Source organism: Notechis scutatus, chromosome 11 (assembly GCF_049901735.1).
Source record: "Notechis scutatus isolate UNSWTSFEM ecotype Mainland chromosome 11, rNotScu1.2, whole genome shotgun sequence".
NCBI lineage: Eukaryota > Metazoa > Chordata > Lepidosauria > Squamata > Elapidae > Notechis > Notechis scutatus.
In genome coordinates, this window is record NC_142019.1 from 6,085,005 (window position 1) to 6,097,306 (window position 12,302).

General features: G+C 40.8%; 1 protein-coding gene across 2 annotated transcripts in view; it reads left to right on the forward strand.

The window, feature by feature from the left end:
* The first annotated feature begins 7,352 nt into the window (after positions 1 to 7,352).
* Positions 7,353 to 12,302, forward strand: part of SECISBP2L (SECIS binding protein 2 like) — a 30,633-nt gene continuing 25,683 nt past the window's right edge. The window contains exon 1 of one of the 2 annotated variants that reach the window (XM_087972655.1): positions 7,353 to 7,682. In XM_087972655.1, coding sequence (XP_087828781.1) covers positions 7,659 to 7,682 — 24 coding nt within the window. In that variant the 5' untranslated portion in view covers positions 7,353 to 7,658. The remainder of the gene's footprint in view (positions 7,683 to 12,302) is intronic. The other variant, XM_087972654.1, reaches the window with a different exon arrangement.

The following is a 12,302-nucleotide window of genomic DNA, read 5'->3' on the forward strand; positions in this document are numbered from 1 at the left end:
TAATAAAGAAGTGGAAACTACCTGTCTGGTTCAAAGAATGTGTAAACGTAGGGCAAATGAGGAAGATAGTATAGATATTAGAGAAGCATGAAAGAGATAGAAATCCAGGCCACATGGATTTTCTATATGAGTAGTTTTCTTACATGGGAGGAAAAGCCCAACGTATATTTGCTTTGATTCTCAGTATTAAAAACAGGCAGAGTTTTTTCTGCTCTACCTCTGCAACAAAGTTATGTCACTATCTTTTTCATTTTCTTTGATCAAATGTATGATTTGTTTGTTGTAACAATTATAAAAGAGGAAGCAACAAACAAAATATAATCCCATTTTTTTAAAAAAAAGCTTTTAAGGGTGTATAACATCCACTAAAAGTGGAACAATTACTTGAAAGTCTCTGCAAAGAATTGCCACTGAATGCTAATCCTATTTTGGTTATCAGTTAAAGACATTTTCTCACAGAACTAAGTTCCTTTGCTAGTTACCTACGTAGCTGATTCAGAAGAACAGGTGAGTTGGCAAGGCCAGTTCTGTTGGCTTTAGTGTTATGAATTGGCTTCCAGAATTGGGATGAAGCATTACACTTGAATTTTATTCATTTTGCCTCTGGCTGTTTCTTTTTTCTGTCGTCTATTAAATGGTAAATCATAAACTGGAAACTGAATTGTTTTGAAACATTACCTTCAAATTTATATATACATAAAAGTATATATCTGATACAGTTGAACTTAATTGGGATTAGTTACACATTTAATTCTGAATGCTCAAAATCAAAATGGCTTTAAAATGTAATCTGATACTAAGATTTAGTATCAAATGAGCTTTACTCAGCCCATTTTTAGATTGCCCATGATGGGAACTTGTACTAATTTTTAGGAAGTCAACATTCAGCTGACAATTAATGGCTTAAGCCAGAGCCAAACTAGAGCATTTCTAGTTACAGCTGAACGAACAAGAAGGGTGAGTGAAATTTATTTTTATGGGCTGACTTCTTGGTGCAGCTCAGATGCACAACTTTTATACAAATTCTAATAAAAACAATAATGCAGAAATCTAGATTTTTGTGTACAAAAAGGATATAACTTCAAACAGGCAGCAAACTGGGCTGAAATGTCAGTGTATGCTATGTATTTTTAATGTATCCATGCAAACATACGTGACAAAATGATCTTAGCACATTTGCAACCACAGTATCTCTTTACTGGGCTATTCCTTCAACTAATTCAGGGGTGTCCAACCTTGGCAACTTTAAGACTTGTGGACTTCAACTCCCAGAATTCCTCAGCCAGCAGGAATTCTGGGAGTTGAAGTCCACAAGTCTTAAAGTTGCCAAGGTTGGACACCCCTGAACTAATTGGTGCAGGACTATTCTAGTCAATAGTAAAAAGAAGAAGATGCCTTTTCAATACTAGCTTGATAAAAATGAGTAGCAAAGATTTCCAAGAGCGACCCTACTATTCCTGGCGATGTAATTGGAGTTAGAGTTACCACCACTAAAATCTGCTTGATAAATATATCGCAAATATCGCAAGTCAGGTACAAAAGTTACACTACAGAAATGAAGCCTAACACACATTGATATGGGCTTGTTTTTAATTTATTTTGAGCTCCCTGGAAGAGAGGTGGGATGATAACCTCATACATGGAAAACATGTTTTTCTTCCAGATCTTCCTGAAAGAAAAAATGCACGGCTTCTGGAAACATTAAAGAACCAGCACAAGTTAAAGTATTCTGCAATTCATGGTCATTTGGGCCAAGCGTTTGGAATATCCTGAGGATGGTTAGACGTCTAACTAGCTTTTTTGTTTTGAATTCATAAGAAGGTAAACTCCATTCTTATTTCCCACAGATCAACCCAAGCACATGATCTGGACATCATTTCCTCTTGCCCAGTTGGCAGGACAACAATTTTCCACCTTGTTTTTGAGGAAGTTGGGTTTAGCAGCCAAACCTCAAGGAAAAAAATGTGCTGTCGTGGAGATAAAGTCACCAGGGGTGTGGCAGTTTGTGAAGTATATAAAAACTGATCAGACCAAAGGTTAACCTAGTCCAGTCATGCCTCTGGAAGTTTCACAGAGTATAACTTTCTCATGTTCAGGGGCTGCCATAAGCTTCTACAGGACAAAAATAAGATCCAGGCTTGCAGAAACACTTCGATTAATATTGCTGCTCCAAGAGCTGCCATTTAAATCTCCCCGAATTCTAGAGCAATAGTATTTTGGAAGTAATAATTTTCATATTTAGCCCTTTATATTGTTTGCCCTCCCAATTACTCAGTGCTGTTATGCTAAGTGCGCAGATCAGATTCCAGAGTGTTCTTAATCTCTCCCATATAAGTTATGGGAAACAGTAAAGTGCTGCTTTAGGGACATTACTGACTTGAGGATAAAATCTTGTTTTCTGCAACTAATCGAGAAACTGAGTCCTTCATAGATTTTTGTTTGCATCTCCAGAGCATTGAAAATAAAACTGCATTTCCATAGAGTGCAAATTCTCCCTTGCATGTGCAATCTGTCTACATAATAATAGGAATTTTGCTGCTATGAAACAGATTAAATAAATATTAAGTGTTGAGCCACAGAGTTGGCAAAGCTTGAATAAAAGCCTTTTTTTAAAATGACCTTTACAAGGATATGTATTTCTGGATTTGTTTAAAAAAAGTAACACAATGAATATTTTCAGTGCAGCAATACATTTATTTTAAATACAATCAAACACTTTTTTAAAAATGTCACAGGCTGTAATTCAACAGTCAACATATTTTGGGAGTAGGATTTCTAACAAGCTGAGCTACATTTTTGCTCAATAGATCAGATGGCCATGACAAAGGACCCAGTTGTTTTAAATCCTGCTTGCAGTGGGCATTTTTAACTAGATTCTCTGTTGGGTGGACATGTTCTCCCACAGTTTGAAGGCTAAGAACAGCGACCAGGTTTTTAATTGAGCCATTTATGAACAGGATCACAACATGCATAAAAATGATAATGCACATGTATTTTAGGAAGGACAGAAGAACAAAGATTAGTTATTTACTTAGAAATATTAAGAAATCTGTCTTGCTACATTTTGCACTCATTTACGGATGACTCATTAAACTCTGCTCTTAAATTGCAGGGCTTTAAGGACTCTTGATAAAATCTCTTTATATAATGAATTGGATACACATCTTAATCATACCCTGGAAAATATGAAGAAACGTTATGGGGGTGGAGGGGAAATGGTAACATTACTATATCATCTCAATAGTAGGAATTGATCCTACTGTACCTTTTGCATAATTTTCTAATCCAGCCTTTTATCATAACAGAAAATGTTAACATATTTTTCTAAAGTTACAATTATGCTACTGCTTGAGTACAAAGTAGTAAGGAATTGATTTATGTGTAAACATGTTAAGAATGTGGACTTTTTCACAGGTAGCATTTAGAAATATTCCTGAGCTTCAGCAGGAATGTAAAAACACGGCAACTCAAAATTTTGCAATGCAATGCATTTCGTGTGTCCCAAAGTTGCTTTTTATCCAAAAGGCAATTGGACTTTCTTGGTTTTTTTCTTTGAAAATGTCTCGCTTCTCATTCAAGAAACTTCTTTGGTGAACTGAGAAGTGAAGAGAAGTGAAACATTTTGAAAGAAAAAACCCAAGAATGTCCAGTTGCCTTTTGGGAAAAAAGCACCTTTGAGACAAATGAACATAAATAATACATGAGACTTAAACCTACTTAAGCCTCCGTGTATGAAAACTTTCCAAAGTAATAGGAAATGAAGTTACACTTTGTTCCTTAAAAAGGAAAAGAAATAGCTTAGCGCAGTTCCATCTAGCATTTACATCACAGCATATAACACAGGATAGTGTTCTGATATTACTGATCATTTTGTATGGAGCTGAAAACAGTGAAGACTAAAAAATGTAACCCTTGCCTCTTTTTTTTTTTAAGCCATTGGCCGGAACAGGAACCCACCAGACAGAAATTGGGTGGGCCTGGATGCTCTTCGCAGCTCACAGAGAACGGGTATATCAGGTAAAGTACCAACGCCCTTTCTCCAATGAGCTGCTCCGAGCATCCAGCAGTGGGACATACCAAAGCTTGGCCTGTCCAATGGGAGGGTCTCTGTCTGGCGTGGAGTCCCCTCATGGTCCCTGTGGACCCTTTGCAAAACTCTCCTACTGAAAGAAACCTCAGCTGAGGTAAACCCATCAATTTTGTAGTGTGTAATGAAGGGCGATGGAGAGGCCCAGGTTGCCACATGACATATTTCTGTTATTGGTGCTTAAGTGGCCCAAGCTGTTGAAATCATGGCGCTCCTGGTTGAATGTGCTGTTATGCCCCTGGACACAGGTAATGATTGAGTCTCGTACATTGCAGCTAACTTTGCTGTCCAAAACTATTCGTAGAATGCAGTTTTCCAGAAACTTAAAAAACAGATCATTTCCCCCTATCTTGTTACAGGCTCTTGTCAAACAGGTGTTGGACATTTTAAAGCTCTTTCTAACATGACCTTTAAATACTCTAACTCCATGTTGGCAGTATTATGTGAATCAACTAATGTAGAGGTAGCAGGTCCATCTTTGACAGCCCCTTTAGGCAAAATGCCAATCAAGGAAAAGTCTTACCTCATCTGCACTATTTAATCGTTCCTTCCTCCTCTGGTTCAACCAATGCCATGTTCCAGAAGACAGTCAAATACTCAGATTTTACTGATCATTCTCTGCATTGTTTTATTGCCAGAGAGTCAGCAGGATCTCCAGGAGCCAGAATTAGAGGACTCTGCATCTCAACCAGGGTGTGAATTTCAGCAGATAACCTAACAGCGGTTGCTGAAGTATACGATTTAAAGCACAAGGATTTTCCTAATTCAAATATTACATCATCTCAATGATTATTTCAAGATATGAAATATGAGCAGTTATTTAAAAACAACAAAAGTGATTTGTCAAAAATCATTTGACGAGAGCCTGAAATAATTTCTTCACCATCTCTCCTCCTCTGCTCAGTATCAAATTGGTTTCAAGCATACTTCCATAACAAGCAGATTTTATACTTGTCAAGTGAACAGTGCCTATCTGTAAACCAGCTATCTCTTGAAGAATGGTTCAAATTTGGAGAGTTCAACTTTGATGTGAGCAAAAGCCTCAGCTAACCATTGCCTAAAGAATACTTGCTTTCAATTTTCCACAAATAGGTCAGGCAAAATACGTCCCTATTCTCTGAGCCAGCATTATCTATATCAAATCAGAAACATTTCTCATTGATTAAAGTAATCAACAGGAGATGACTTGCTTCATAATTACCTTTCATTTCCTATGAACTATTTGATCACTCTGGGAATATATGATAGAGCAGTATTTGTTATACACATTCTATTACTGCTTTCTAAACATAAAACTTGATTAATAGACCCATTACTGGGGATAAGTTCAATACAGATCAATCCATGCCAATTCTTATCAAAATAAAATGATGTCCTTGAAAATGTTCTTAAATTGGGTCAATAAACCTATTTTGATCTAAGCCATAATATTTAGTGTTGGATCCATCACTAACTATTAGTCTTTGAAAATCCATTAACATTTAATATCAAACAAATCATTGTCTTTGTTCCACAAATTATTAACACTATGGTTTAATGCAGGAGTCCTTAAACTTGGCAACTTTAAGACTTGTGGACTTCAACTCACAGAATTCCTCAGCCAGCTATGCTCTGGTTTAATGCAATCTGTGAAGTCAACATTCTACTTCCAATTTAATAATACATATAATGTATTATTAAATACATTTAATAATACTAATAAAAATAATAATATAGTATTATAATAATACATATAATGTGGGAAATGGTCCCGAGGGTAGGCAAAGGTAGCTGCAGACATCCTTTTAAAATAAATCTATGAAGCTAATTGTGCAGAAATGTGCTCCTTCACTTTCAGATAAAAAACTAAGAATATTGAGTAGAATGATAATGACCATTATGAATCAATTATTTTCATAAAACCATATTTAACTATTCGGATGTTATGAATACATTCCTGGGATTATATTGTGGTCACAAAAACCCCAACCAAAGAAAAATCCAAGCAACTGTTTGACTTAACATGTGATTTATTTATTTTCTATCTTGATAAGATGTGCAAATACAGCCCGTTAAGAGCAACAACACCCATCCTTTATTATACCTTTCCCGTATCACTTCATTCCTGTATTACCTCTATATATCTCTTCCTGCATTCTTTTTATTTCCTTCCACGCATCTGATATTTTAGCCCGTTTGGTGCAATGGTTTAAGGCGTCAGGCTTCAACTGGGAGACAGTGAGTTCTAGTCCTGCCTTAAGCAGAAAGCCAGCTGGATGACTTTAAGCCAGAGCTCCTCTCTCAGCCTTAGGAAGGAGGCCACAGCAAGGTTTGAAGCCAAAAGGTTTGAAGTCACAAAAAGGTTAAAAGGTTTGAAGCCACAAAAACTGCAGGGATTAGTCCAGGCAATCGCCAGGAGTCAAATACAGACTTGAAGGCACTGAATGAATGAATGAATTTCTGAAGAGAAAACTTAAATAAATGTCTTGGAAGCAAAATTTAATACAATAAATTTCTTGCAAACAGAACTTAAATAAATTTCTGAAGACAAAACTTTCAATGTCTGGAAAGCAAAACTCAATACACACATTTTTGAAAAACAGAACTTAATTAAATTTCTGAAGACAAAACTTAAAGAAATAAATGCCTCGAAAACGAAATAAATTCTTACATAAAGAAATCATTTCTCGAAAGCAAAATCGAATTAGCTCTTGAAGGGCCGAATTTGACAACTGAGTGAGAAAACAATGCATTCGTTTTATAACCGGCCCCAATGAATGATAATGGGGATTATCCTTCCATCCTTAAAAAAGGGGAGGCCCTTAAAACTGACCCGTCTTCTGGTTTCAAAGGATTGCCCAGGGAAGCCCACCTGCTCCGCAGCCCCCTTGGGCGACCCCCTCCTCGGACCCCACGGAGAACCGCATCGGGGATCGAGTCAAGCGGGGGTGTCGCAGCCCATCCTCCAGGCAGGCCGGGCCTCGCCTCGCAGGCAAGGGGCTTCGGGGCTGTCCCGGCCGGAAGGAAGAAGCCCCCCTGCCCACCACAGGGCCTACCTGAGAGCTGTGCAGACCCCCGAAGCTTCCTCCTCTTCCTCCTCCTCCTCAAGGCGGGCCTAGAAAATGCCCCCAAACCAGGCTCTCGGCGTTGCTTAGCAACGGCGAGGGGCGGGGACCTCCGCCGGGCGAGAGCGCATGAAACGAGCGCTTTCCGCGAGGCGCGGCCCCTGCCGGCTTCCGTCCCAGATGATCCCCGCCCCGCCTCCTCCCTTCTCCTCCTCCTCCTCCTCCTCCCGCTTCGCTTGCTCGCTGCCTCGCCTCCATCTCTTGCCGACGCCACTGGCGTAAACCCGCTCGGGGAAGAAGAGGGAAGCCGCGTCAGCCGCCGCCGCCGCCGCCGCGCAGGGTGGGAGCGGAAGCCTGTCTGTGAGGGGGAAAGGAGCCATGGGGGACGCGGCCTGCCGTTCCGCCGGCGCTTGTTAAAGAGGAGCGCCCTCGCCGCCTCAGAAGCCGGAGAAGAAGAAGAAGAAGCCGGAGAAGAAGAAGAAGCCGACCGACCTCCTTCCTTCTCTCCTTCCCCGCCTGCTGGAGCCATGGACAAAGCCGTCGGCGGCCAGGTAGGAAAGGCGCTGAGGGAGCCCTCCGTGGGGGGGCGTGGGGGAGGAAGGGTTGAGGGGTTGCTAGGCAACGGCGAGGGGGAGGTTTCTTGGGAAAGAGGTGGGGCTCCATTTGGAGGACCGTTGGGGAGGGGGAGCGACCGAGTCCCCCCGGCCCGCCGTTATCGGGAGGAAGGCGCGGCCCCGGGCGTAAGTCGAGGCTGCAAAGGGAGGAGGAGGAGGAAGAAGAAGGCAGGGCGGCGAGTCGGGGGGGGTGGGTGGGTGGGTGGATCTGGGTCAGGGGTCCTTCTTGCCCGACGGAGCGGGGAAGCCGAGCCAAAGGCAGAAAGGACCGGAGGGGAGGTGTCCCCCAGCCAGCCGCCCGCCAAGCGCTAGGAACAACAACACGGAGAGAGGAATTAACGGGGACGGAAGGCCAGGGGAGGTGGGGGGACTTAGGCCAGAGGGCGGGGGGGGGAGAGATTTTTAGGCATTTTTAGGCCGGAGAGGAAGAGGAGAGGCTGCTGCTCTTGCTCCTCCTGAAGCCTTCCTGGACTTGCTTAGGCTGCCTATAGCTTAGCTGAGTTTCCTAAGCCTGTCTCGGTTCTCTGCCTCTCTCGGGGTTTGCCTGAAGCTTTGAAATGGACGCATTTCCAACTTCCTGCCCCGGTGGTCCTCGACTTACGGCCGCACTGGAGCCCGACGTTTCTGTTGTTAAAGCTGACAGCTCAGTTGAGCTTTGCCCCTTTTCTTACCACCTTCCTTGCCACGGTTGTTCTTTAAAGGGAATGCCTGTACTTTAAGTGAATGCCGTCGCTAAGTTAGTGAGTAACCCGGTTGTAAGTGCATCTGGTCGCTAAGTTAGTAAGTAACCCGGTTGTAAGTGAACCTGGCTTCTTCCCCCATTGACTTTGCTTGCCAAAAGGTGGCAAAGAAAAAGGGATCCCCGTGACCTCTGGATACAAGCAGTGGTCGTAAGTATGAACCAGTCATAACTATGAAGTGGTTGCCGAGCGTCTGAATTTTGATCCCGCATAGAGGTGGTGAAAAATGGTCTTAAGTCCCCCTTTTTTTCCAGGGATGTCATAGCTTTGGATGGTCACTGAATAAACTGTTGTAAGTCGAGGGTTACCTGTAGTTGTGCGCAAACAGAAAGAAGAGCTGGGTTCTGGGATTCCGGGGCTGAGCAACAGGGTTGGAAGAGAGGGGCCTTGGAGGTCTCCTAGTCCAACCCCTGCTCAAGCAGGAAACCCCATGCCATTCCAGACAGTGGTTACCATTTCAGACAAACTGAGTTAAATGTATGGGCACAGGAGGTTGAGTGGGGGGAAAACAAGCTCTCTGGGACTGAGCCCCTGGGCTAGTGACTTGCTGCAAAGGGTTACAAATGCTACCAGCCTGAGTTTAGTTTTCCTAAAAAGCTGGCTTGCTCACAGCTTCTATCGCTCCAGGAATTCAGCCTTCTGAATGGCAAATTTGAGGGTGGGTAGAGAAGCCTGGGAGTGGATTTTTGTCCTGGAATGTCAGGTATAACTCTCCTACGTGACACATTGTTTATTGAATTAGCATACACAAGCACAAATGTGTGATTTAAAATAAGCCTCTTCCATGTAGGTGTGATTTTCAGGAACATTGGAGAATGTCTTCCCCACTCAAAATGGTTAACTTCTACAGTTATTAAAACAAAACAAAACAAAACATGTTTTTCACTATAGGGACTCTGTATAATTATATATAATTATATAGGAGTACCCTTAATAGCATTTAGAATTAGTAAAACAAGGCATTTGTGTGATTTATTAAACTAGGAAATTAACCTTTGCCTGAATGTTAAATATTTTGTCTCTGGCAGTAACTAATTTTGTTCCTTCATTTCAGCCTTTCTTCAATTGTAAAATAGTCCTGCCTGATGCTATTTTCTCATTTTAAATTGAAGCCAATATTTGAAGTTTTTGTGCATTATAACATCTGCTCTTTGGAAATTGTTAGTAGGAAGCTCAAGGGAAAAACAGACAATGGGAAAATGCAACATTCTGGGACTGAATCCCTAAGGACTTTAATGAAATGGTTATTGGGCAGATGGTATGTTGAAGCATGTGTAAAGGCCCACAGGAGATCAGCTGGAGTCTGAATCCAAATTTGAAGATGGGACATTAGAGAGGCTGTTACACATCGAGTAGTTAACACTGGGCTAAGTGAACCTTCACAGGCTTGATGTAAGGCAGTTCTTTTATAATGGTAGCATACATTGTTTATTGTAGTTAACCTTGGTTTAGTCAACCCAGCTGGCTTTGCACAATTCTGTGGACCATAAACAAAGCACATGGGCTGTGCTCACATGCTAGGATAAAAGATTAGTAAGTGTCTGAGATCATCCAAGATATCCATATACATGTAAAGCTTCCTGTTTAATGACTAGATAATTTTTATAATTGCTTATTCAAACACACATTCAAACCACAAGAGCAAAACCAAATTGTGCTTGTGCCTTTTCTGTTGTTGACCTTGTTCTGTACAACACCCCTACTTCATTCCAGATGCAGGCCCCAGCTCTGTTCACTTAGTCCCCTTTTGTTGGCGGCTAATAGTGTTTGGTCATCACCATTCTGTATAGCTTTAATATTAAAGTTTGAGAGGGGTAGTTTGGTTTATTGTTTGTTGTTGTAAGCTGCCCAGAGTCACATTGTTTCACTTAGGAAGAAGCTTTACAAATCTGGTGATTTAAAGCAGGGATCCCCAACCTTTTCGACGCCGCGCCCGGTTCCGGCATCAGCTGGGCGCGCATGGCCCGGCACCGGCGTCAACTGGCGCCGCCATCTTTTTGACGAAAAGTGCTTCCGGTGACATCACCGGAAGCACTTTTTCGCCAAAAGATAGCGGCGCTAGCAGCCCGGTGAGCTTTTTCGGGTAGAAATGGCTTTCTACCCGAAAAGCTCACGAGCGCGCGCCGCCATCTTTTTTGATGAAAAAGTGCTTCCGTGAGCTTTCTACCCGAAAAGCTCACCGAAGCACTTTTTACAAAAAGATGGCGGCGCCAGCAACCAGCTGCCGGTAGGACTTGTTCCGCTGTTCGGCACTGTCCGCGGACGGTGGTTGGGACCCCTGATTTAAAGGGTTTCATGGCAGTAATAAATAAAACCCTTTAAATCAAGATTCCTGTTTTGATTTTTTTCTTTTGATTTCTCAGTTTAGCCTATAGTGTTGGAGCTTTAAATTAGTCTTCATCACAACTAACCAGAACTACCCCTATTTGGTTTCTAAGCCCAATCACTTGCTAAGATTGTTTAAGAGGGTAATGTTTTGTGTTCTTTGTTAACAAGGTGTTTATTTTGTATTCTATAATCTTTATGAGATTGTTTGCTAGTTCTAATTAAAAGTGTGTATGCTGCACTCTGGGCATGTTTGTGAATTAAGCATTTAAAAGCCTATAATGAAATTCAAAGGCTAATTTCCTCAATTGCTTGGAGAGGCAAGCTATTTGGGGAATCTACTCAGCATGTTGGTTTATGTAGTAATTAACATAAAGAACATAGTTAAAAGAAATCTGATCAAAGTTTGGGTTTCTCATCTTTAATTGGTCGCGTTGATATTTAAAACAATGGTGGTAGTAAATGAAAAAGAGTTCAAAGTGACCAATAAAAAACCATTAATTTAACACCCTCAAAATTGGTTTGGTTCAAATATCCTAGCCTAATTTTGTTTTGTCAATTGATAAGTGGTCAGTATTTTGTCCTTTTGATTTATCTGGAAGCAAATTTTGTTGAAATAAGATTAGCATTGGGGTAAATTTGTACACAATGACTTACGTGACAGCCTCAACATAATATTAAAAAACCAACAAAAATACTTCCTGTTAATAGATTAATATGACGTGTAAAGCTTTTTTGGAATAAAGAAGGAAAAAAAACTTCAAAGTTTAGCTCATCTCTTCTTACTGGCTGTATGTTGAAAAATAAGTTCTCAATTTTTGGCAAGCAATTTGCTCTAATCACAGTCTCTAGACTTTAGTGAAGCTTATCTAAATAATTATATGCCTATAATTACAATGACATTGAGTTTTTCTTTCTCTCTGTGACAGCTGGGGACTGGCAGAGTTGGGATGAAGATTGCATAATTTAAGGGGGAAGGAAGCTACCTTTTTATTTTATAGTTTTTCCTTTATATATCTGCGGGTAAATTCTCTGAGGTATAAATGGCAGACTGTTATAATTATGGGAACAGTCTGCTATTTTTATTTCCTCTTTATTTAAAAGAGGATATACAATTTATGGTTACTAAATATACTAAATATAGAGATAACCAATTTAGTGGAGACTAAAAACTAGGACACCATGACTTAAGTTCTTTCTGTCTTAAGGCAGAAGCCTGTTGAGTGAGTGTGGGCCAGTCACTTTCTCTCAGTCCTAAACTGTAAAGTCAAAAACCACAAGGGTTAGTCAGAATAATAGATTGCACCCATAACCTTCAAAAAAGAGGCTTTGATCCTACAACAGATTGTTTAGGCTAATAAGATTTATTGAAAAACTGGCACCAAGTAACCATATGTTATCCACAATGTGGTCTTTAGTGTCCAGGAATAGAATAAGTATTATTGCAAAATGTAACATGTGCCCTAAATTGTCCCTTGTTTTGAAACACCCT